The sequence below is a fragment of the Rhea americana genome, unplaced genomic scaffold, assembly GCF_003343005.1.
Source record: "Rhea americana isolate MKP2758 unplaced genomic scaffold, rheAme1 scaffold_130, whole genome shotgun sequence".
Lineage (NCBI taxonomy): Eukaryota > Metazoa > Chordata > Aves > Rheiformes > Rheidae > Rhea > Rhea americana.
In genome coordinates this window covers 2104869-2131097 of record NW_028185373.1, presented here as the reverse complement: position 1 = coordinate 2131097, position 26229 = coordinate 2104869, and the positions used below count along the sequence as shown (strand labels likewise).

Genomic DNA, 26229 nt, shown 5'->3' with positions numbered 1-26229 from the left:
TAAACTACAGGCATTTTAAAGCAGACCCTAATAACTCCTCRCACTAGGAGAACACACCATCAGATGGGTTCACATAGTGTGTGGTTCAGGGGTGGCAAGAGATGGCTCAGGAGGCCGACACCATCCATCTGCAGAGCAGCACGCGCCTCTGTGCTGCTCTGCCGGCAGGTTTCAGTTCCATCCAGAGGGATCAGCTCTCAGATCCTCCCTGCTGGGAGGGCTAGCAAAGATGCCAAGCGAGCTGGAGACAAAACCTGCAGAGATCTCCTGAAGGTCTCTGTCAGCCATCAGATACTCAGTCATTTCAGGTCCAAACAAGACTGTTTTTTCCCAGTTGTTAACTGAGGCAGAGAGGCCCTTACTTTTGTACTGACCCCAGTATATTATTTTGTGCCTGCTAAGTATGGATTTGGGGTAACAATTGCATCCTTTCAAATAACCTTTGGGTCTATGTCCCTGGGTGTCATTGCTTTTGCCTTTCACTAACGTATTTTCCAAATGAGGTATGTGTAATGAATATAGTAATGCCAATTCTTCTTCTTTTTTTTCTTTCTTTTTTTTTTCAGGCATTTATCAGTCATTCCCTTTGTTTCCAAAAACAGATTCAGTTGGGAAACTAATCTGGAAAGTATTCACAGAATAAAAATGTTGGTATTACGGTAGCCCGTGCTGGGAATATAGTAAATAACCAGTGTCCTTGAATTTGTACCAGAGTGGCTGAATTAATCGAAAGCTCTGCTGCTCGCTGTTACTGACTTGATACGCTTTTAGCTGTTGGCGTGGGGAAGAGGAGAACAACCATGAAGAACGTGGAAAGACACAGCCACAGTGCATACAAAATACACCAGGAGACCACTCTACACTTGAATAAAGGAATGACACTGCAGGTCAGCCTTGGTTAGGACGATGGAAAAGGTCGGAAGGGCGTTGGGAAAATGAAGCCAAGGTAGTACATCACTATGGTGAATCCGAGGGATTTATTGCAGTTTAGTGACAAGTTTGAGAGGTATCATCATATGCGCTTCTCAGCACGCCTGTGTTCTGAACCAGTTGTAATTTGGTTTAAATCAATTCAGCATAACATGAAATGCCTGGAGTCAAAAGCCAGATTGGTTCAATAAAGTTCTGCGCTTCAGGTAGGATGATCTATTCACCAGTAATGAGGAAAATGGAATCCTTTGTGCCTCAGCCTGATTCACTGAAGATTAAAACAAGGTTATTAAGTAAATGCTTCATAAGAAAWGGAAAACAGTCCTATAGAATGCTTTAAGCTAGTCTATTGTGTAGCTTTAAAATTGCTCTCAAAACAGCACAAACAAAACCTTTCTAAAGTGTATGTGTGTGTGTTAAATAACAAGATCTGTGCAAAATATATAGGAAAATATAATTCTAAGAATTTTTAAACTTGTGAATACAAAATACTCTCAAAGTGGTAAATGCAGTTATTACCTTCCCCATACAGAAAGGAAATTGGTGTATTACAGAAAACTGTGGGTTGTATTTCCAAGGGGGATCAACACACGGAGCTGTGAGACTCTTAACTGGRTCTCTGACTCCCAGTCTGGTGCCTTATCCACCAGGTAGAGCCACCTCATGATAAAAGAGGACTGACATTCCTGAGGTAATTTAGATCRTTGATCAACAAGGTTAGTTCCAGTTTCCACGTTAGCGAATGACTGAGCTTTCCCTTAATGGTCTATATTATTTTCTGTAAGGGGCTAATAATACCCTAGTCAAAATTTTGAGTCAACAATGCCTGAACACTGCCTGCACAGTATGCATTTTGTGGGAGGGGAAAAACACTGCATGCTTCAAACAGTCCTCCCTGCTCATGTTAATGCATGTTGGAAATGGTGAAAATTTACCCCTGTTGTTAAATCTTTGGTGAATCAGGAAGGATAAGAGCTGAGGAAATGTCTGCTTTTGCTACAGCCAAGAGCAAAAGGGGGAAAGGCATAACTACTAAGAAATAAAATAACAAAAAGATTTTGGTGAAAATGCTGAATCCTGCAAGGTCTTTTTACTATTTGGACTTACAAGTCTCAAATAGGGATGAACTGTATTCTACCACAAAAGAAATTCACCCTCTCAGGCAGACTGTTGTCTCTAAACTGCAATTTGAGAACCACTATCAAAACCCAAAGGATGAGTCTGAAGACCCAGCCCAAAGGTTTTTTGCGTCACCTGTCTGTGTACAAACCTTCTTCCACACTTTATATAAATGATTAGAAACCTCGCCAGCAGCCTTGGTACAGAGAAAAATAAACAGAGCGCTTCATTAAAAATGAAAAGTGAACCAGTCTGGAGAGCTATACGGGAGCAATTATGTTTAAAGTCTCAATTAACCCATCAGCAATTATCATTCAGAGTCAAGCCAGGGCAAGCAAAACAAGGAACAAAGTTGTCTTCAGCTGACACTAGCGGGGGATGTCACTGAGGCTGGGGGGTTTTGGACACCCGTGGTTCCTGCATCCCACCTGCCCAGGCCACCCATTGGGTCTGATGGAGCCCCAGGGCAAGACTCTGCTGCCCACCTCCCATCCCTGCGGTCTGCAGGGCCCCGACCTGGCTGGCGTCATCACGTTTCCAATGGCAGCGTGGCATGGCAAAGCGCAGCCAGAAGCATCCTTAGGTTTGGGGTTGCCTCAGTTATCCCTGCGAGTCAAGAAACTCTCCTCCCTTTAACCCTCAGAGCACCTGAGCCCTGCTCCTTCCAGAGCTGCGCGGTCTCTTAGAGCTCTGTAAAGGAGCCCTGAAAACCAGTCAGCTCTACATCTTCAGGATATCTTATAAATGATAAAATCAGGAAAATACAACCTTTTTGCACTGATTTTTCTTTTCTTGAGACGTGCTTTCCAGAATATCTGTGTGGAAAGTGAATTTTGTCTTTTGTTTGAATGCACTATTGGTTTCTGAAACTGTATCATACAGAACTGTCYGTTCACAAACAGAAATGCTGCCAGTAGTTTAATTTAGTCTCCTACTGTGTCACTATTTCCGTGCAACTTATTATAAGCAGTTAGGATTTGGGTGAAAAAGGACTGATCTAATCTCCAAAACACTAAGGATTTTTAGCGTGTCAACTCTCTGAGGCTATTATCTAACCACCAGCTTTCCTCTATCCCTTATGTCACATCCAGCAGTACATGTAAAGTAGTACATGTAATATGTTTACATTTTATACATATATATATACATATACATATATATATACATATATATATATATATAAACTTACCATACTATGTGTATGCTCTTACAGTGGTAAGAGCAGAAGACAATGTGTTTGCACTTAAAATAATTATTACTGTTGAGGTAATTATTGCCTGCCAATATCTCAAAATGCAAGACATACACTGTAAAAATAATATTAAAAAAAAATCTTAGTAGTTCTCTTTTAACTTTAAACTMAATAATCTTGGGAATAGAGTGTTTTTTATCCCAACCACAGGAAATTCAAGTTGAGGAGAATGGACTTTGCTATTCCACTGCCAAATTAGCTTTCTGTCAATGTTTTTCAAAAGATCTAATTTTAAATAAGCATAAACTGCCTGACTGCTCACAGCAGGACGACTTTCCTACAAGCTGGTTACCTTTTCTGTTCCCTCCTCCTTGAGACTTATAATGTCCAAATCAAAGTCCTTCCGTAAGCCATCAGTTTTGTTGAAGGTAATGCGCCCTGTTAGGCCATCCCACCGTGCCTGTGTAAACAGAAAAACAGTCCCCTGTAATGATTAGTAGGAACTGGCCTAAAACCATARCAAATATTACACTTTAAATCAACCACAGCATTGAATTACTCTTCCTCTAAACACCCTTTTAAAAGTATACTTTGCTACTCAGATTGAAAAATACCTTATTATCCTTTATTACACAGTTTCTCTTCAATATGTTTTATAAACATAAGGTCAGGCACAAGTTTGTGATAGTGTGAAATGTTCATTAGTGTGTGTTATGCTGTATATAAACAGCTATACTGACCACAGAGAAAGACACGATAAAATTCATATCGCATGTGCCAAGAGACAGGGCACTTCTGCATCACAATAATTCAGCAGTAATTTGAAGAACCAAGCTATTCTGTCCAAGCTTTGAGTCTGAGTCTCAGAGTAGCAAAGCCTAAATCCACCACCCTGATTTTACACCAGCCTAGGACCCTTTAGGTTTTCTGCGATAAAGGGGGAATGAATGCAAGCTGGTGATGAATGGCACTTCTTCCATGAACTAAGCCAGCTAACCATCCCAAACCACCAAAACTTTCTAAAATACTTCAATTATGCATTTCCTAGTCTCATGTGATAGCTACTGCCTCTGCTACTTAGGGTCCAGAAATCCAGATTTTCCTTGGAGAGATAAATACAGGAACAGCTTTTGTCATTCTTTCTTGGTTTCTTGGACAGATCATCATTAAATCTCTCTCACCTGTGTTGGACTGCTAACATCTTTGGGCTTCACTGCAAATGCCAGCCAAATTGTTTCACTAATCCCTCCTCAGTTTGTATCACCAGTGAAGAAAACACAAGAGCCCAGGTAAGCAAATGGTGCGCATCGTTCCTAATAGGCGCACTGCCACTGCCTCTACTCCCAGATGGTGGGATGGCTCTGAAAAGCAGGCTTTCAGCAAAAATTCATCCAGCCACAGAGAACTAATAAAATCTTTGCAGTGGAAGGTACATGCAAGTCTTACACATGTGCTCGAAGTACAGCATAGGAGTTGCATAGGATCCGTTTTGGTCCAGGCATTACTGTTCTACCGTAATTAAAGGAAAATGCATTTTCCTTGCTGTAAACGTTGGCACCAGGAATGAGTTGAACTGGTGCATTTTGGAGATCAGTCTGCATAGCCATGACAATGCCCTGTGTTGTGGGATACTTCCTCGGTGTGGCAGGATCAACATCCAGGATTAACAACTTCTGCAGTTTAATTTTCTGTATCTTGCAGTCCTTCCCAGTGAGCTCAGTTTCTTTTAAATGAGATCCATCTGCCCCTCATATAGCCCCCATCTTGTCCCCCCAAAGCTGAAACTCGCCTATAAAGGAAAGGRGTTGATGGATTTCAAAATGCAAATTATTTTTATAATCTATTTTTGGAACTCCCACATTTGATTAAATTCTTCAAAGGTGCAAGAAAGGCCAGTGAGCAACGATGGCATAGTTTCTTCATGTGTGTCAGCTGCGCAATTATTATTCACTCCATTTATTTTGTTATAGACAAGTGACTTAAGGAAAGCTGCATTTAAGATCAAGAGATTTACACAGTGGCATCTCACTTTCCTATTAAATCTAAATTCTAGCTCTAAATCTGCAGGCAGGATTTAACCTCAGATGCTAAGTTGTTATTACCATGTGTCTCAGGCAGATCTAATGTATCTAGAATTTATAGAAATAACGCAGGATTTCTAAGCATGTCTAAGTAACATAAGAACGCAAAAGCGCAAATACAACCAGCTTTCTTTGAGACTTTCTACCTAAATCGTATAGGAACATACGAAAATCACAGCGGTAAATAATGAAATACCTATGTTCTTATATGCTTGTATAACTAAGAAAGCAGTAGGGGACAGGAATACATTTTGTTATATATATACTATTTTTCAGTTTGTCTTTTGATTACTCTGACATGACCCCCATGTCTTACTCATAAAGATGGAACGTTTAAAAAACTTGATCTTTAGAGTTCAATCCCTCCTCAGAGGACAATTTACTTCTGTGAAATGCCCGCATTTATTGATTACATATCACATGCTCAGCTTCTCTGCTAACGTGATATGATTTTGAATAAAGGAACTAATACATTAATGTGGGGAAGGATATCAGGAGTCTAAATCTCAGTCTGTATCAGAAAGATTTACACGCTCAAACACTAGCTCATTTTTGAAAATAAGCCTGTTGCTTCTATCTCCTATACTGAAAAAAATAGAAGCAAAGGGTGTTACAAGGTGCATAGTTGTAGGCTTAAATTTCAAGGTAGTAGAGAAATTCATATAGSCTTTGTCTAACTTATGTCTCAAGTACGTCATCAAATATTGACACGAATTTGACTTAAATTATGACCAGGCCTCATGGAGTGTTTCTAAGAAGAGTTCATCTTAAATGTTGAAGATTTTCTTCAGAGTCAATTTCTGAGGTACAGGCTTCAAATAGCATTGCTATTCTGAACAAAAATAAACATCTGGTTTAAGTCCAGCAATCATAATTTTATTTCTGACCTCAAGACACTTGTGGTGCATGTGTATAGGATGTCAAGGCAGACAGCTGACAATTCTTTCCGGACCACAAATGAGAGTTTTTCTCAGAAAATAGCAGGAATGAGCTAAGAATTTAYAATCAAATCGCAACTTTTTGGAAGTCTGTGATAGGACTCCCAAGCTTTTAATACAACTTGGGTCCTAAAGCACAATTGCCTCCTGCATGCAAAGAAAGTGAAACGTATCGTTGCTCAGAAATCTTATCCGTACAGAGCTTCTAGCTGCCGGTCAGGTAAACCAAGGGTGCGAGTGCCTGTTAGGCATCGYGTGCAGGCAAACAGAACAGGCAGCAGTTGCACGGCTCTCAAACGCAATTAACAAACAGAAATGAAGCAGAACTTCCCAAAGAGCGCGAAACCACATGGCTGTTTAACACAGCAGTGAGATTTCATGCTTTTATATGCAAGATTTATAGCAATTTTAATGTCTCTAGTGACACTCTGTGTTAAATGTTACAGGATACAATAAAAGTTGAATCGGAACCTAATCATGTCATTCCTCAAAAGAAATTGCTTTTTTTGCACTCTGTCCTTGCTTTGATACTAGAAGAACTTAGGGCACAATTTCAGACTCTCACGAAATATATGTGTTTTCTATTTTGTTTGTAAAATTTTGGATAGAGCTTGCAGCTTAATTAAAAAATGAGATTTTCAGGAGTTTCTGTCTGTAATATCCTTTGCTTGTCTTAGCTCTCATTTATGTAAGCTTGCARGCTTTGCTTATCTTAGCCCTCATTTATGCAAGATTGCAGGCTGACAGCAGACCTRTGATGAGATGTTATTCTTCCACCAGTTTGGTTTGCAGCAGTAAGGYAATGCAGTGGCGAGCTAAATTTTAAAATAAGCTGCCACAGTCTATAATAGTGTGTTTTATCAGACAATTAACCTTTTTTTATTTCTAAATGTTACATATTTGACGACTTCCTCGTGTTCATTAAACAAAGTGGGGAATTAACCAAATATGTTGGATTCAACTGATAGTTAAGAATTAAACCATGCAGGACMATCAGCTGTTCAGACCTTCTCTTACTAAACATTGAAAAGGCAGTAAATAGAACAGATGACCAAAAAGCTTTCAGTCATCTCTGAATGTTGTCAGGTATCTGATAAGGCAAAAATATTCAAAGTGGCACAACTAAAACTGTGAAACTTTGTATTTTTCTACTGATTTAAAGGTTAAAATTGTGGGTAGCTTATGAAATAACGTCTGAGGCTAAATATTCTAATTATAGTATTCGTTTCTATACAAGTATATTGATGGAAAATTATAACAGCTGGAAAATGAAGCTGATTCAACTCCTAAGAGCAAACACACCAGCACATACCATTACTATTTATTCCCTTGATAGTCATCTAGTCTTTATATCAATTTCCACTTTATCATCTTGCATCAGTTACTAWATAAACCTCAATTTCAGCCAAAGCCAATCAAGAGCTTAATCACAGAATCAATGATTTCAGCTGCAATCAAGCTTACCAAGGTAATGCAATAGGTAAATTTTGCATACTCTTATCTCTAACAAACCCCTTTTCTATTTTCAAATTTGTATTAGCTAGATCAAGAAATTGTAATGCATAGTGTTTATAATTCATTGATTGAATACATATTCAGCTTTATGATATATATCCTCRATGGGCTATATCAGAGCCAATTTTGTACACAGTGTACGAAACTGTGTATTGGACTACTGCACACAAAAATATCAACCTTTCTCAGACAAATAGCTTGCTTTTTATTAGGTCTTTATCTTTTCCTACTCAATATAAGTTTATCCAACTGTATTAGTTATCTGTTACTATATAACTTATTTACTATATTGTATAGTGAATATATAGTATAGTATGTATACTATATTATGTTTTCTCTCCTACAGTACATCATTACCTCTTTCTCTGAATCCAGTATTACATTGACAGACACTGGATACCTGTGTTTCAGATTACAGAACCTCAATTTTTTCAAGATCCTGTTTAAAATGTTCGAATGGCATGGCAATCTAAAAATGTGAAGGTATATTCTAATTTTAACTATTTAAACTATTATGTTTAATAATGTTTCATAATAGCTAGACACTTCAGCTCTTCTAACAATATTCCATTTATTCTAATAACCTGTGCCATAAAACTGTTTTTCTGAGCTTGTTCCTTGGGCTTCCCTCTGTAATTAATCAAGCAATTTCATTTTGGAGTTTCAAGCTCAAGTCTTAACCCTGACTATTCCACTGTTCAAAAAATAAGGCCCCACATTTCAAAGATATGTCCAGAGGTGATGCTAGAGAAAAGCATCTGAGACATGCATTTGCACTCCCCAAATTCAATAAAATATAACTATATCRCTTATTAAATATGTGCACATAATACATCTACTTCAAAACATGTAAGGACAAATTATTATAACTATTTACACATTTTAAAAGTACACAGGAAAAAGGAAGATTTGATAAAACTTCTGAGTGAAAAGCCAGGTAGAAAAGCTATTTTAGCATAGTGCTTTTGCAGAACATGAATTTTTCTGGCATTCAATTTCAAAAAAACCCAGAATAATATCAGGTTCAAGCTTGACTCTGTGCAAAATGTTCTGACATTTTGCATCTGCCACTGAAATGTGGGTTATTGTATAATACAAAAGTATAGTAAATAGACGATAAACAACATCTTATGTGAAGACTATTTTTGGTTGTAAGTGGAATGCTAAATGATAGTATTCTTCATTCAAAAGCCTTGCAGATCCTCCTAGGTACATGAAAAGACTACTGTAATTTTCTTGAGATGGTCACAAAATAGACCATGGACCATATTTATTTTGTTTTTAAACAGCCTCTGTATTTTGCAAAATTGATTATTTTTCCTTTTTTTTCCTCTCTCTCTTTTTTTTTTTTTTTTTATCCTTCTCTTGTGGACTATCGAGCATTTTAAAAACTTATCCTAAAAGCATGCAACAAGTAGAGCTTTTCTATAGGCTTTATGGGAACTTAGAACAGAAATTGGCTAGTTTGACTTTTCAGTATTGGAGAAATACATTCAGAACTAGATTGAATTCTGGTAAAAGATGTGGATATTATCCTATCTACTTAGTTTTGTCCATGGGATTATTTTAGCTTTTGTTAGGTTGATTTTCTAAGCATATTAAAGGTAATCTACAAAGGCAAATAATTGCAGTCCAATATTTTTTGCTTTTTTGATGATGAAAGGCCAAAAATATTTGGGTTTTTCAGTCTTGGTGTTATAGTCTGGGTATTTATTATTAAAGTTATTATGCAAAACTGAGCATCAGTTATTGATTTCATGTACATTACTAGTTAACCTCAATTGTGAAGGAAAAGGTATTAACTTAAACTACCATGAGATCATTGTTTCTCTTCCTTTTTATGCAATTAATAAAAGCTATTGGCGATCATCTGCCCTGGAATTCAAGAAATAAATATAGTTATATTCAACTTGCCAAATCATGTTTGCTTGTTTACTGTGGCACAGTGGCAGGGATAAACTAGCTTCTTAGGCTTTTTGGATCCGTGCATCCTCCCAGCTGAATGCATCGGGTGTTTGGACTGATCTGTTTTGCTTCTGTGCTGGTCTTCCGCAAAGAATCGCTTGAAAGCAAATTGGTCTTGTCTCGAAGACTGGCTTTGCGTTATGATTTCCTTCAACCACATTTTAACCTAGATAAACATTAGCAGCCTAGAGCGATTGAGAGTGATGTCACCGCTGCGAATCCTCGAGTATCTCCAGGCCATTCCAGGTACAGAACTGATCACCTTTTAAAGAACAGTGGCAGAGGAGTACCTGGGAGGACCCCAAACAGCACATGAAGTATACGGGAATGACAGCAGTGYTCTCTAGGGCTCTGAGCTATCACTGCTGCCTAGATAGGGTCAAATAATGCTCTTCTGTAGTCATTGTATCACTTTCCTTATCTTTTTTTCTTTTCCTTCCCATGCCTTCTTCATGTTCATCAAGCAGAATCAACTTATTAACAGAATGTGAGAAATTTATTCGTGATCCATGCTACTTAATCGGCACTACCTTTTTATAAAGAAAGAAAGTAAACATTTATTTTAGCCTGGAACTGATAATCCAAAATGTCTGATGAGTGCTGAGGCACTAACTGCTGTCCAAATATAGAGCTGGACAACGATYTCTTCTCCATTGCGTCTAGACTTATTAACAGAGCACGGTTCTGAAGGGTACAGAATTAATGGCAGTGATTAATGCCCATGTGCAGAGGAGGACCTCCGTTGTGTTGCTTGACAACAGGTGACAAGAAACTGAGCTCTTTCTCCCATATTTTCCTCATGCTTGCCCTGTCTAAATTTTTCCTTCTCAACTAAAAACTCAGATATCTGAAAGATCTGTAAAATGTAGGCATACACGCTGTACCCACAGGCCCACTTCTCTATGACAAAATCTTCCAACACAGTAGCTAAACAATTCCACAATAAACTATCCAGAATACTAATRTTAAAGAAAAGGTATCCTTCAATGTTCATTTGGTTTCCTTTACTTTTAGGGAAAAAAAATTCCTGCTTTATTAGAATTGCAGAGACAGTTGCTATATTTAAGTGATAGTGCTGTTGCTTCTAATTACAGTGGAAATCATAACAAATGTGCTTTGAGTCACACATCAACTTATCAACTTTTACAATTAATCCTCTTATTAAAAGAGATTCCTCAAGGATCAAGGAGCATAGTGAGTTAGTGCATGACTTTTCCATTATCCTGGTTCAAATCCAAAATAACATGTAATAAAATGAATTTCAGCAGCCACCAGTATGGGTACTAGTAGTTTTATCTAACCCACCAAAAATCACCATGCTTCATGGTCTCTTTGCTAGGAAGAGGTCCTGGACTTCCACAGTCCAGGCACCTTACTGAACAGTACTGAAACAGAAAAAAAGAAGGTATGGRTGAGGCTTGCTCCTATGTATTGGTTTAGGCAGTTGTAAGACTGAGCTCACACCCCTGTTTTGAAACAAGTGAGGGAAATGGTGCGTAAATAGGAAGGGGGATTTCTTAGGAAAATCACAAGCTGTTCTTTGAACTGCTCAGGAGTGCTCATTTCCCGAGCAGTGTTTGGGCTTAATGATGTTCAGGGGTAGTCATGAAAGGCTTTTAATGTTACAAATCTGACAAATGGTCTCTGACTACTTGAGGATGACTGTTTAGGTGGATTCATTTCAAAGCACATGTTTGAAATGCCTATGAAAAGATTTTCCTTGAAAACTTGCTCTGGTTCTTTGTATCAATACCAGAGATGAGAGAATGAGTGTGAAGAAGTGGAAGGAAAGGTTAACCTTGCCAGCTATTCTTCCTAGTAAGAGCAGTGTGCATGTTACCACACACACATCTGACTGTCACTGAAGTGGCTAGGTGATATTACTGTTGATTGTCAACTGGGAAAACATAACTATATGCTGTTGCGTACGGAACAATATTGGGATGTCACTGTAGTAGATACACTCCAAGTATAGATGGTCTGCACACAAATCCTATTTCACACAGCTACCTGCCTAAATGTACTGACTAGGCAAAAATTGTCATCCATCTTTTACAGCATGAAATCACGGCATTTCCAGATATGAGATTYATCAGCAGTATTTAAGTCCTACTACCTGTTTTGGAGTGAACTGGTAGCTATAAGTGCAGTTAGGGAACAGCTTGATTGTGTCAGTGTGATGAAAGTGTCTACAAAGCAAAGACCAGTTTTGCCCTCTCAGGTAACCTAGAAAAAGTCTTTGGTATTGGTCTGAAATGATTTGCTCGTGGTTGCACAGAAAGTCCATGACAGAGCCAAGAATCAAACCTAGCACCTTGGTGCTCCCATTCAGCATCTTGGACAAAAAGTTGCCTCCCCGACTGAGCTACTGTCCTATTACGATGGCATTGACTTAGTGAACAACAGGGATGACGAGGAGGCTRTGGGGGCTTTAGGCAGTGCAAAGCATTGGGTGATTTCTAGCTAAGCTAATGAGACCTAAATGCTGGCAAATCTGTGAACAGCTGAGTTAGGGGGCTGAGTGGTTGAGGCRTAGACTGTTTCAGTAACAGCATGCKGCTCCAAACTTTAAATGATCTGCATTTAATAGTTAGTTTGTAAGGTCTTTGCAATAATCTTTCTGTCAGATTCCTTGTTTTGATTTTTAGATATTTCAGTACCAAAACTTTACAGATAATTTTTATCAGTTCAATACATGTTTCTAGGACCATTATTTTACAATTTCATTGTGCATACATCATTGCATAAACTTTAAATTAAGTGATTTTCCATGCCAATATTTGATTTAAGAGTATGAATCCCTGTTGGCATTAAGATTGGCCATACATTATCTTAATGGAAAGCTGACTTTTATTTTATAATAAATCATCACAGGATGCAAGTCTAGCAGTTGTTTCATTTGCTTTTTTAATTAACAGTTTCCAGTATAAAGCAATAGGCAATAGTAGGTTTATGTAGAAATGCATCTGCATCTGTTTTACTTTATGGGCAGGAAGTAAGTCTTAAAAAAGTAAAATAAGATAAATATTCATTTTAACAATAGTGGATCAAATCCTAACATCAAACTATCTGGTAAGCAAGTCCTACCAAAGTAAATAACTGCTTGTTTTTGAATTAACTAAATATTGCAGCATCAGAGCCCAGAAAATAATTGCAGTCAGGACCTACATAGATGCTATACATTGGCTCAATACTGAAATGTAATGACAAAGATGCAGCATAACAGATGCTAGTTTATGTTTTAGAGCTGAAATACAGTCATCCTTCCCCAGCCATGTGTATACAGATTTCTGGGCAGCAGAAATATCAGGTGACTAACCTGATCCATAAAGACCTTTACTCAGATGACAGGGGATATGGTCAGTTCTTGGGTCTTCTGACATCCAGTCTTGTATTCATTATGTCTTCTTTTGTCCTGCTCTATATATTTCCATGAAAATAGGCCCATGAAAATATTTCATCATTTTGTCTTTGGTGGTAACACAGGGTTGGGCAAACAAAAGAAATTGCTTTCCAAAGCATTGCTTTCCCTTCTGTGATTTTTATTTTAAATTCATTCTGTTATGTAATGAAAAGCCTTCAGTTCCTTCTTCTTCTAATGACATTCTGTTTGCTTTAGATTAAGTTAGTGATCATGAAGAATCTCCTGAAAATTACATCTTGTAATATGATATCACTTAATCGATTTCTAGCATTCCTGCCCTTCTCTCAACAGGTTAGTCAGTTCATCAGACTTGGGCAAAATCAACCTGGAAGTGGCCATGTCATCTTCAGTTCACCACGTCTGACTTCTAGTCCTGCACATCAGCTTCCAAGGAAATTGGGCAATTCTGAGGATGGTTTCTTCCTCCTCTAGTACCGACAGAAAAACAAACTGACAGTGTTTTACCTGCACTGGTGGATAAAAATGAGAGAGCAGGATTTTTTTCCCCCTGTGATGCACAATTGCCATCCCTCTAAAGTGACAGGCAAAAATCAAATGGTTCAAAGATTTGAAGCAGATAAACTTTCAAATRTTCATGTGTTGAAAAAATCCAATATCCCAGAGCCGCAAGACAGCATTAAAATGTGAGAAAAYAGGCTTGCTACTACTTTCTTATTGTGGAGCAGCCAAGTCTAGAACAAATATGTATATAGCAGCTATCTCAATACAGAAAGAGAATGTTTGGAAAATCTCAGCATGGGTGAGGCAGATATGCAACTGGTTTTGGAGGCAAGCATGGGCTAGTGAGCAACTAACCCAGAAGAACATGTCCTGATAACTTACATGCTTGTGACACAAGTGAGCCCAGCTCTTTTTGTGGCTATTGAAAATTCACTCTGTTCCTCAGTCTTCTTAATTACACCATAGATAGATTTCACTCTACAGAGTAAGACTGTCATTTGCTTAAATTTCTTGAGTTTGGTAGAAAGGATTCCAGGTGTGATAATCTTCCACATATGATATAAGGCCTTTTTTTCTTTTGCAAAGAAGAAATAGGAAATAAATATGTTTATAACCAATATAACCAGAATATGGAGCACCATGCTGCAAACTGTCATCATGGTTTCGATAAGTAGGCCATATAACAACTTGAGATCACAAAGACTGCTTTTTTGAAAAATTTCAGTTCCTGATGCTGAGTTAGTTGCTGCCCTCTTGTAAAGGGAAGGACAGGATACATTACTATTATTTATTATTTGTACTGTTGAAGCTGAGTCCCGTCCACAGATCAAAATCACAGAAAGCTAGACACTTTACAAATTGTAGGATGTGTCCAACATCTTTGCTAGTCTTTCTTTATATGAATAACTTGAAATAATTAATTAACTCTTTTCAAGTCTTTGAAAAATGAAAATTGTGGAATAATTTAAACATACTTCTTTAGGGATTGAATTTTATTAAACCTTGTTTTTATTGCAGGCTAGACTCATTCTATAAGACATCCCATTTATTACTTTCAGTAACTGCAATTAGCTAGCAAAGGGTTGAAAAAACTTTTAATTCTAAGGGAAGAGGTTATTGAGCTTGAAGGCATTTGAGCTAGATTGGCTTTCCATGGGAAGACTGGGACATCTTCTCCTGAAAGAAGTACAGACAGGTTGAGCCACAGGCTTGAAAGATATGGTGTTATGGTGTCATTAGTCTACATGAAGACTTGATTCAGCTCAGGAGGATTCTCAAGGTCATTAATTGCTCTCATGCAGAGGTCTCTGCTGACTGGATGTGCTTGAAATGTATCTTGTCATAGCACAATATAAACTGAAATTTAAATGTAAATACTTCAAATTTCATTGATCCTTGTACATATTTATGTGTTTCTGATTCTGACTGAGAGAATTTCATAAAGTCACTCTAAAAACTGTGCCTCTCTATCTTCTGAAATACTTCTCTGTACAGACATTTTTTAAATTGTTACTAGGTTTTGAGTGAGGGAAGCTGACAATGTTTTAGATGATAAATGAATAATGTGGAAATCATTAATTTGGACTTTTCTCATGCCTTATAGGGGACATGATGACGGAATCTGTTCAATTATAAACACCTATTTCATGTTTATTTGCATTTTTCTATTAGGAAGAGAGGAATCATACTTTTTGCCTTTATTGCCCCTCTGAAGAAATAGAACCTCTTTTTTCTTTCTAGGCATGGGTAAGATGTACTCCCTGCAAACTCTTCCATAAAGGCTAAAAGATCACAATATCATTTAGATATCAATGACATCAGGTCACTGAGAGCGACAAGCTTCTGACAAGGATTTACTTTTCATTAGGAAGATCTTCATGAGCTATTGTAGAAGAGTCTTGATCCCAAAGAGTGTATTTTATGTAATATCCTTCTTTGCAGGAACTAGCTGATGACCTCTTTGGCCTCAAAAGTGTTCACCAGGCTGGAGGGAGCTGCAGTCAGGCTCACTTTTCCCTGCAATTTTCAGCTTTGTTTCTATCATCAGTATTAGTTCATCAGCTCTTTAGAGCATAGAAGATTACTCTTTTTGTTGTTGTAATTGATTATTATTGTAGCCTCAGACATTTTTGCTAAAGCTTTTCTCCAACAGTACAGTCAATAGCACTTTAAGTCCCAGTCATTAAGAAAACTGGGCAGAGGACCTGGTACCACCATTACCTGGTATATATGCCTGAAGTCTTAAGGCCCAGTGGAGGGGGATTCTCAGATTAAGCTAGCCATTCTTTGTATTTACATACTCTGAAAATCCAGAAATTAAGTCCGACAGGCATTTATTCAGACCAAAGTAAACCAAAGGTGATAATTTGTCCTCAATATCCACTTGCCCATTGCTTTCAAGAAGAAGCTAATTCATGTATACCTGAGGAACAGATATGGCCTGAACCTTGACTTCCCTAAAGGACACTGGCAAGCTAAAAAATAAATAATTTGCCATCTGCTGAGCAAAGAAAGAAGCAGCGTACCAGCTGCTATATCAGCCAGAGGCTTTCCACCTTATTCTCTGCCCATGTCCAGGAGACTTCTGAGGTCCTTTCTGCTACCATCAGGGTAATATTATGTGCCCACAAAACAAATTTGATGACAAAAGTTTCTATCATCATTAAAATGAAGCGCAAAGACAAATGAGGAGCCACTGAAGTACCTGCTAAGCTCTACCATTTGCAGTACTCATYGCATGCAACCTCTTTGCTTGAAAATTACTGATTCAGATTGCAGTACAGAATACTTGTCTATAGACAAGCCTATAAAATGGCTTCACAGATTGCCGGTACCATATGACCAAACACTAAAATTAAATTATAATTTTATGGGCCCAAACTATCACCTTGCCCGCTTGACTTTTTTTTTCTCTCTGCATATTCATTTGATTCCTAATTTACAAAATTCATCCATCCTCGTTGAGCCAACCAGATTCTAACATGAATTAGGGGGGTCCAATTATATTTGCTATTTAATTTCCAACACCTGCTATAGCCTTCCTGGGAACTGTAATACTGTCTTATTAAAGCTTATCATGTAATTTTAATAACCATCTTTTTTTTGGCTAGCACAGGAACAAGAAGATAAGACTCTTGGAGTGCTTAAATCAGTGTTTTACTGACCATGAAAGACATTATCTGTGAAATAATCAGTAATTAGCTCACCTATCTCATTCCATGCAAGAGAAGCCAACTGTACATGATAAATGTGAACTGTATCACTGTTTAACATTAAGCTTTGAATTAGATCTGCTGAGATACATCTAGTGCTTTTGGTCAAAGATTTCTTCTGGCTTAGGATTCAGTATCTTCATACTTTACTACATACTCAACATCACCCAACATAGGTAGAAGACCACTGTAGAAATATTCAAGCGTGTTTACCAATTACAAAGTCATTTGCTAACTTTTAATTTAATTGCAATTTTCTTAATCTGCACTGGAAGTGATATGAGTAGCATTGCTACCTCATTTTAGTTCAAGTTTAAGAAGTACAGAAGCAAAAGTTCCTACTTAATTCAATTCAGAAGAGAGGGAGAAGTTCATCTCTATTACAAACACTTTAGTTTCCTCTTGTCTTCTTATTGTTTCTTCTACAGTATTCCTACCTCGTCCTAGAAGGGGATCTGGATACAGCATAGGTGAGATTTGTGCAAGAGAAGCAATATTTGCAAATGCTGCCTCCCTGTTTCCTGTGAGTGTTGACATGACAGTGTTACAGCAAGAGAGGTATTTCAAAATTTCCTTAATTCGTGAGTCAGGTCCCTGAATACTGGGATCACTGTTGTCTCTCTTTACAGTTTCAAAGAGAGAAGCTTATAAGGCAGCCTTAAAATCCATAAAATACCCTGTGTGGAGAAACAGAAGAACAGACGTCCAAAAGACAAAATAATATTCTGATAAAACCAAAAACAAAGCAGTTTTGGTAATCTGTAATGTCTTCCAGTACAGGGTAATCATCACATTATAGATCGCCTATGGCAATTCTAAAACATTTACTTAGATTTGGAGAAGATGACACATCTCTTCTACGTGTTATGCAAGCACCCCTTGCCTTTCAGCTTGCTTCTTAAGATGTTCCTGGAGTCAGTTGAATGCCCTGTTGTACTAACTTCCGTTTATTTTATACCTCAACATACGGATTCTGTTCTACTTACACAAGTGCTAATAAATGTGACTTTGATAGGAATCACACTGTCATGAACAAGATCACAACTAGGGGAAAAGATGAAATCTATACAGGAAACTATATAATTTCTGATTTCTATTTCCACATTCTCGCCTAAAGGAGAAAAGTTTCTTTTTGGGAGTCATAATAAAGAGTGAATTTTTGGAAGAGCGAAAGCATTTCAGCTAAAATATATACTTTTCAGAATGTGTACGGCTCAAACCATCTCAGTGATGCGTTCTGATGAGATAGTGCAGGACTTTCTGAAGCAGTCAGAAACTTTAGAGTCAGAGACTTTAGAAATAATGGCTGCAGTATTTTCTAGATGTTATATTGCTGTGTGTAATGATCAAACAACTTGGAAAATAATCAGGATAAAGTGGTCAAACAAATATAGAGCTACTGACTCACTTTTCTTTCACTTCCTAGAATGTCAGTTGCTAGTTATTTCATATTTTTAGAAACTATATACATATATTATGATATATGTATATTTATACATATATCATAATAAACATTAGATGAGCAAAAAGTTTGGGAAGTCTTACAGTGCTGAATATTTGTTAATCTGAAATTTTATCATGCTTAAGGTTTAGCAATTTCTTTTTTTTTTTTTTTGGAAGACCAGATAAAGTTGCCACCAACAGGAAAGTCACAGCCTTGTGCCTGTAAACCAGTTTCTTTACCAACGAAAGAGCATAAGGAAAGAAATGGATATTTAAGTGCCAGAGTCAGAGTAGAGCATACGACAAAGAGCAGGAATATTACCGCGAGCCAAAGCAGTAAAGAACAAAGGAAGGGTTATCCTAGCCGTAAGCAGATGGTCTACACTTGCCTCTTTGATCAGATTCATAAATCTGGGTCCAAAACGCCATGGCTTGTGTCTGTGGCACTGCAGGGAGCTGACAGTCATTTGGGAGGCACGCTGGGAAGCCACCGCTACCATATAAACAGCATCATACATCAGAGCTGCTTCAGTCTGCATGAAAAAAACAGATAGGCTTTCTTTAATGCACATCTTGGTGCCCCATCTCTGCTTTTCTCTACCGAGAGCCATCTCCAGGCTGTTCTGTGGCCTTTGCAGGATTGCTTTCCTCCCCAGTGGCTAGGTAGGTCCTATTTTCAAGAGAAATCAACCCCACCAAGCACCTATGTCTAAGTGTCTGCTGCCCTCGAGGACAGTGGCTTTCAGCACACATGGATGGAGTGGCCCCACCAGACTTCAGCTGGCACAGCTCCCAGCTGAACCTCACATGCCGTTGTAGTAGGAGGTGACTTGTCCTTTTGAGGCGGCTATTTTGAGATGAACTCATAGATTTAACCTCCAACAGCCTGCAGCCGGGGAGATAAATGCTGGATGCTGGTTGTGTCCCCCCCCCCTTTTTTCTTTTTAATGGGTTTGTTTGTTTAAAACTAGGCCCAATAAGCTTCATATTGAGAGACCGCACACCTTTTATCATTGTGAAGTTTTGGAAAATGTCACCTTTACCTGTGCTGTGCTCCAGTACGCTCATGCGTAAGATGGGAATGCCAATGTTTCACTTAATGCACGGGGAGGTTGTAAAATGAAGTGCTTACATTTATAGTAAAGCTACTGAATAATTAAGCAGTATATTGGGTCCTTAAAATAAAACAGGTATTAATGCAGCAGATGAGAAACTGGAGTCATTCATATGAACTGCAAAATGAATCCATTTTTTATTCCTTTCCCATGCAGTCCCTTTGGGAAATTAATAGATTTGATTCTTTGTCTGTTTCATTTGCCTAAGTAAATTAAAACAGCATCAGTCTTCAGCATTGGAGGTTTTTGCTGATAATCAAATGTGATCTGAATTTATCAGCTGATCTTAATACACTGCAGATGAGGAATTGCTCTTGACACACTGGTCAGGATCTGCACAAAACAATGTTCCCGCAATCAGAGCAAATTGAAAATATTATAAATGGAGAGACAAGCAGAAGACAACAATAACAGCTGTTCTGAGTGTCAAGTATCTTTAAACAGATTCTTGCTCCAAAAATTGACAGTGACTGATCCAAAATCCCTCCAAGTCAGTGGAAAGATTCCCATTAATGTCTACAGACTTCAAATCAGTTTCTGTGTCAGACTGGACTGAATTCAGGACTGAATTTTAGTTGTTGCATTGGGTCCCAGTCTACTGGTATCCCTGGCCTAGAGACTCTGGAGATACCTAGTCAAAATGCCCAGTGCAGATCTCGTTTTGCATTCCTATTTGGGACCACCAGTGCTGCTAGCTGATAATATGATGCATCCAACATTGTTTGTATGTCAGCAGCATAGCCAGACTTGGAGGGTCATATCTCAGGCTAGTGTAACTTAGCATTCCCTTATCCTGTTGTGCAGCAATTGGGAGGCTGTATTACCTCCTTTAGCCTGTTGATTCTCCTCTCAATGTGGGTCTGTTTTAGGGCTGGGGTTGTGTGCAGGAACAAAAGGTCACCTCATTTTCTGAGGTGAACTACCTACAGGATTATGATTATGCTTACACATAAAAAGAAAAATAGCAAGAGTCAGTTCTGGACTTTCTTTCTGACTTTGGTATTCTATTTAAATTGTTGCAGAGAAATCCAAAGATCTCATTAGAAGCTATACCTCTCTGTGTGATTTGGATATAAAGCGGGATGTGAACTCAAAACTCTGGTTGGGCAAAACAGGTCGTGCCCTGCCTGTCTCCCACAGATCGAGACCACAGCAAATTATAAAACACAAACCAGGAAGGAGAGATCCTGCGTTAATAATAGGATGTGTTATCCGGATTTCCTGATAATGTGCAGCTTGTCACAGACTTATTGTTTACTGAAATACAGCAGTATTGCAGCTCTCCATCAAATTAAATAAGCAGAACTTGCTGTGAATATTTAAATGATCAGAACTGACTGGAATATGTATTCCTTGATGCTCACACTGTTTCAGAGCACCAAGGATGCTAAGAGATTATGGACACGCAAAGGAGGTGATAACAGTCTAATTATAACTTTTTAAAAATCCCAGTCTTACAGTCAGGTGAATGAAGGTGAAGAGCTATCCTTGCACGCCTTGGTTGTTTACATCAGAAGTTCTCCAAGAGAATTTCCCCCACTGCTTTGCCTATCACTGAGCACACTGGGACTGGGACTGCTTAGATAAGCTACTTTTTCCAAAATGCTAGAGATAACAGATATAATGTGTTTTGCCTCAGGATGTTAGGATGTTTCAAATTTTTCCTTGCAATCATCTGCAATAAAATCTATTTCATATAAGGCACATTATGTTATATTGCAAAAAAAAAAAAAAAAAAAAAAAAAAAAAAGGCAACCTTCCACCCTTCCAGCACTGAATGGAGTCACCTAGTCCAAGTAGTTGTTTTCATTCTTTCATTTGGTTCTTGGTGGAGTGGTGGGGAGGAAATCCTAATTTCCTGGCTTGAAGATACCTTTCATTTATCTTTAAATTATATCTTAAAAGCTAGATTTGCTCTGGATGATGGAAATGAAGAGCAAAGGCACTTTTCCAATTTAAAAATGCTATTATTTGTCCACATGTACAATATCTTTCCCTGCAGGTTATTAATCCTATACCTATCCTGGAAGTTTTTATTCCCTGTTATGTTCTCCACTCCATCTAGAGCATTATTAGAGAAACGAGGCAACAGTATATACACTTGACATCAAAAAGATGAATAGTGTTAGCTGGACGGCAGCCTGTCGGAGAAGTTTGTTACTCATCTCTTCAGCTGCGTGTGTTTGGTCACATAGGTGAGTATGATATTGGTTAATGGAGCAAAATATACTTGTATGTAGAAGCAGGTGAGAGGGAGTCCGCCTTTGCGGGTGCTGCTTCAGCATTCGCATAATGAAATAAAACTCTAATGGGAACATTGCACACGTGCTGCCATGGCATTGCAGAGTGCCCTGTAAGCACCAGTTAGCACTGCRTCGCTGCAGTTATTCACTTACTGTCATCATGCCATCCAGGAGGCCGGTCTCTGGTTTCGGTGGTGCCTGCAAACGCTCCATAGACCATTTCTCAATGACTGATGAAACCTGGGGGTTTTCGATGTTGAGCAGGCGAAACCCTGTCATGTTTACTCCACTGTATCTGTAGGGTTCCAGGTCTAATGCAAATAGATCCTAAATCATCATTAAGAAAGCAAACAAAACCAGATGTAGCATTTTTAAAGCAAAACTTTGGGAAGTTATAATTAGGCCAAAAATTGCACTTGGTTTTCAAACCAAAGCTTAAGTGTGTGGTATTTTTTTTTCCCCCATCATGAACCCTCTACTTGCCCACAGAGAGTAGTCATAACTACTTTGGCTACAAATTAGAGCAAACCAAAGATATGTGAAATTTATGACAAACCAAATATCTGCTTTGTTGGAATATAAATGCCAATTCCCTGCATAATAGGCTCTGGTTTTAGTTTGTATCAGTCCTCTAATAATGTTACAGCTCTGACAACCCAACGTGAAGGATTCGTTGGGCAATGTTAAGCTTGCTTCTCAACTCTACGAAGGGAAATTCCCAGAGATGTCGAGAGCAGTGCATTTTTACTATTTATGATCCTGATTTTTCTCCTGGCTTGAGTGCTTCAGGTAACTTGTGGCCAGGATGCCTAATGGACCCTTCAGGCCAGTGCACAGTGACTCCACGTGCTTTGGTTGCTCACCATTTACAAGGCAGGAAAATAATGGATGTTCTCCATGATGTAATTGCATGACACATTCCACAGACGTATTTGTCAAGCAGTGAAAATATGATAACGGCTTTTCTTTTCAAAATAATTTTCTGCCAATCCCAGCAGGCCAGTAAAATGACAAATGTGTGGGTCAAGGTGTAATATCACGATTACCATCAAAATGTCAACATTTACAGTACCACAATGTGCAGATACCATCAACACTGGTTGCTCTAATATACACTCCACGCTAACTCATGCATACAATTGTTGATTTGCTGCTGTTGTATAAAAGTGTAATGCCCACAGTAAATGTAAATTTTTACATTTTTTCTTTACGTTAGAATGGGCTTTCTCTTCTCTTCTGTCTTTCTGATATAGAATACAAATGAATCTCAAGAACAAATTATATATATATATGTGTGTGTATATATATATATAGAGAGAGAGATAGATATATACATAGTGTATATATATTTAAATATAGGAATAATGTGTGTGAAATAGTTATTCATACATTTGTGCCATAAAACAAAACTTAGGGCTTATCTTTTACTATACACCTTAAAATTTCCCAAGTGACGCTACATGCATGTGGTTTTTGTTTTATGAGTAAATAAAACACTTTAGCTATGAACATTATTTGTCAGACATCTGCTATTACCAAGCACACCTCTTTGATACAGCACCCTCTGACTTATTGCCAAAGCACCCTGACTGTCTTGTTTTTGTGTTGTGCTCAACCWGACCAGTTTAGGGKGGGCAAGGTCCATGCGATGGAGCAYGGTGGTCTTCAACTTGCTAAAAATTAGATGATGTTTTTGGAGTTAGGTAAAGACTCCTGAGTGTGAGTTTACATGGTTTGCTGGACAAAGGCCTCACCACACCGTCTGCAGAACTGCACAAGAACGTGGCCCAGAGCATTTGAACTCTAAATGATTGATTAATTATTTTGTTTTATTCTGATCCACCCATATTGATAACTTTCTCCCTAAGCACTGCACTGCAAGTGATTTTCATTGTATTCAATGGTTAGCCATCTTCACAAAATAGCRACTCCTGATACACTAATGCTTACTCATTCTCCAGGGTTTTCCTGAATTATGGCAACCAAATGTCAGAGGAAAAGTGAACGTTTTTTTCTTTTCTACAACAAAACTTATCTTTTCCGCAACAGAGAAAATTCACGCCCAAACTTTAGTGTTTCTTACCAGTGTTGTAAAAAAGTAGTGGTAGTATTCTGTCATCATTCCCATGGAAAGAATCTGTTGAAAAAGATTAAAATGTGAATGTACTTTACACTGGATGCTTTCAGTTTACTGTGCAGTCTTTTGAAAAGCATGGACTAATTTGGAATGATGTTACAGGTTATAAAAACCTTAGTACAATAAAATCTACATTTTTCTTCAAGAGTGAAAAATATCATATGTTAGTTAAATGGTGTTTTTATCACTTCTGCTCAGGAAAGAGATTAAAGATTGCCAAACTTCCAGGACAAGACAAATGACTAGAGATAAYAAGGAGTTGATTTTTTGAAAAGTGAAATTGTTTAGTCTTCAGTTGAGAAGTGTAAAAAAAGGAATTTACTAGGAGATAATGGAATTTATAGTGAAAGGGGTTTAGACTTTTGTTTTTATTCTGCATTATCATATGAGAACAAGATGCTTCTCACTGAAGTAAACCAGAAAAAAACAACTAGAAGAAAGCTTCTTTAAATGCCTTTTCTTCCACCTGGGGAATTCAGTTCTGCAGAAGGTTGCCAAAACAAACAGAAAGAAAGAATTTCTTGAATCTTCCACAGAGTCATACTTTTTGAAGCTATGCCAGTTAAGGTGATATTTCTTGGGTGAGGATGACATTTAAACACATACTGACTTGGCCACTTTTAGCAGGAAGGAGAGAAGCTCTTCTTCCATCCCTCAGTTTGGGTGAGGACCTTATGGGRCCTTCTGGAGAAAGAAGAGTTTTTCCTTCAGGACATATCTGAAAATTGGTGCTGTGCCAATTGGAAATGCCCATGTAAACCTCCCCTGACTGTGTTCTTTAGCCTCAGACCAGTATCACCTCCTCTTGTCATCATGTCTACGTGCACCATTGCTGTGATTCAAACATTTTGCCCTTCCTTGGACAGGCGTGATCAGCATGAGGAATTGTGAGCTAGGTAACTAGTGACAAATTTATTATCAATGCAGTAACACAAAGATGAAATGCTGTTCAGTTTTGATCACAGTAAAGTAAGCMTGTGTTACAGATAGTATTATGAAACACCTGTATCAACAGCTGAATAGCTATTTGAAAGGTAAGGGGACATAATAATATTTAACCGGCCAGAATTCTTCCAAGTGGCAAAAGCCTCTGTAAATCAGTTATTTGATAGCAGAGGGCAATTCTGCACATAAAAAGGGAAGGAGCCTAAACTTTCTAAGCTGCAGTAGATAATAACAACAGCTCAGTGTTAATCACAAACAACCAATCCGTTTCCAACTGCAAAAAATCAAGCCAGAAGGCAAATATTTTATTGAAACACTTCACTGAATTTACATGTCAAAATTGCCTTTTTTATTTCTTATTTTATTAGTCCTTTTCTACTGCATTTCTTAGAGTTATTTTATTACCTGTAAAAATGAGCAATCTAGCAATTCTAGGGACTGATGTTCCTTATTAATGCACAGAAAATGATATATAGTATCATTTGCATGAATKCAAACTTTTGCCTGCTGTCTTTCCCAGGTGACTTGATTGGACTCAGYTCTGCTCCCTGAAGCAGCTGGATCTCTGTGCCTAAGGTCCCTGCTACAGGTAGGAGGTGCCAGTAAGGATTTTTATGACAAATTTTCTTTTTCTTTAGGTACTGAAATAACCCAGTTGCTTCTTTTGGGGCCCAGGTCAGCCACTAGGTGATAATGATACAAATGKGGTTGGAAGTCAGATAAAACTCTGCATGCCTAAATTAATTTGGTCCTCTACAGGAAGTTCACAGTTGATTCACTGTTCTACATTAATATGAAAGCAAGAGCATATTAATAAATGTAAAAAGGAAGGCTACAAATATCCAGAGGTAAATTATTGATTCATTACAGTTTTAGTTCTACCTTGAGAYAGAAAACCTAATGTCAAGTTTATGATGACCATACCATTGCACTTATATCAGAAGGTATAAAATGCAATGTGCGTGCCTGCAGATTGCAAGACAATGGGGAATCAGGACAACGTTAGGCTACAAAATGCCTTAAAATACAACTTCCTCTCTAAAATATGACGGTGGCATGTATTTGTTAGCTTGCCCCCTTATGTTTGTCACAGCACTGTTTCTAGGGTTGAGTGTGCAGTCTTTTCTTCCTTTCAGCTTCATGGAATAAAAAGAAAGAAAGAAAGAGAATTTCAGGAAAGGGCAAAGGTAACCATTAGAACTGCTCACCAGCTCTGCTATTATACTAATGCTTAGATGCTCTTGGTGTAGTGAAAGTTTTCTTAGTATTAAATGGAGGATCATATGCAGAATGGATTTAGAGCCAAACGAGTGCAAACACTTTCTGTCCAGTGACTGAACCATCCTTTTGGAAAGTGGGAGACAGGCTGCCCAATCTTCTCAGGTCGGGGGAAGAAACCGAACTTGCTCCTTGGGTGTCTCAGGTGTGAACGCTGGCCTCTGAATAAGAGGGAGATGGCAACTCTTTTGTAAATCTAGTCCTGACAGTAGTATTTATGCTAGCTACTG

General features: G+C 38.1%; 1 protein-coding gene across 1 annotated transcript in view; it reads right to left on the bottom strand.

Moving 5' to 3' along the window:
- The window catches only part of GRIK1 (glutamate ionotropic receptor kainate type subunit 1), a 159831-nt gene that overhangs the window by 34083 nt on the left and 99519 nt on the right, over positions 1-26229 (bottom strand). Inside the window, exons 5-8 of the mRNA XM_085297841.1 lie at positions 23723-23776; positions 21793-21966; positions 18671-18814; positions 3594-3701 (exon numbers count right to left, since the gene is read on the bottom strand). Coding sequence (XP_085153967.1) covers positions 3594-3701; positions 18671-18814; positions 21793-21966; positions 23723-23776 — 480 coding nt within the window. The remainder of the gene's footprint in view (positions 1-3593; positions 3702-18670; positions 18815-21792; positions 21967-23722; positions 23777-26229) is intronic.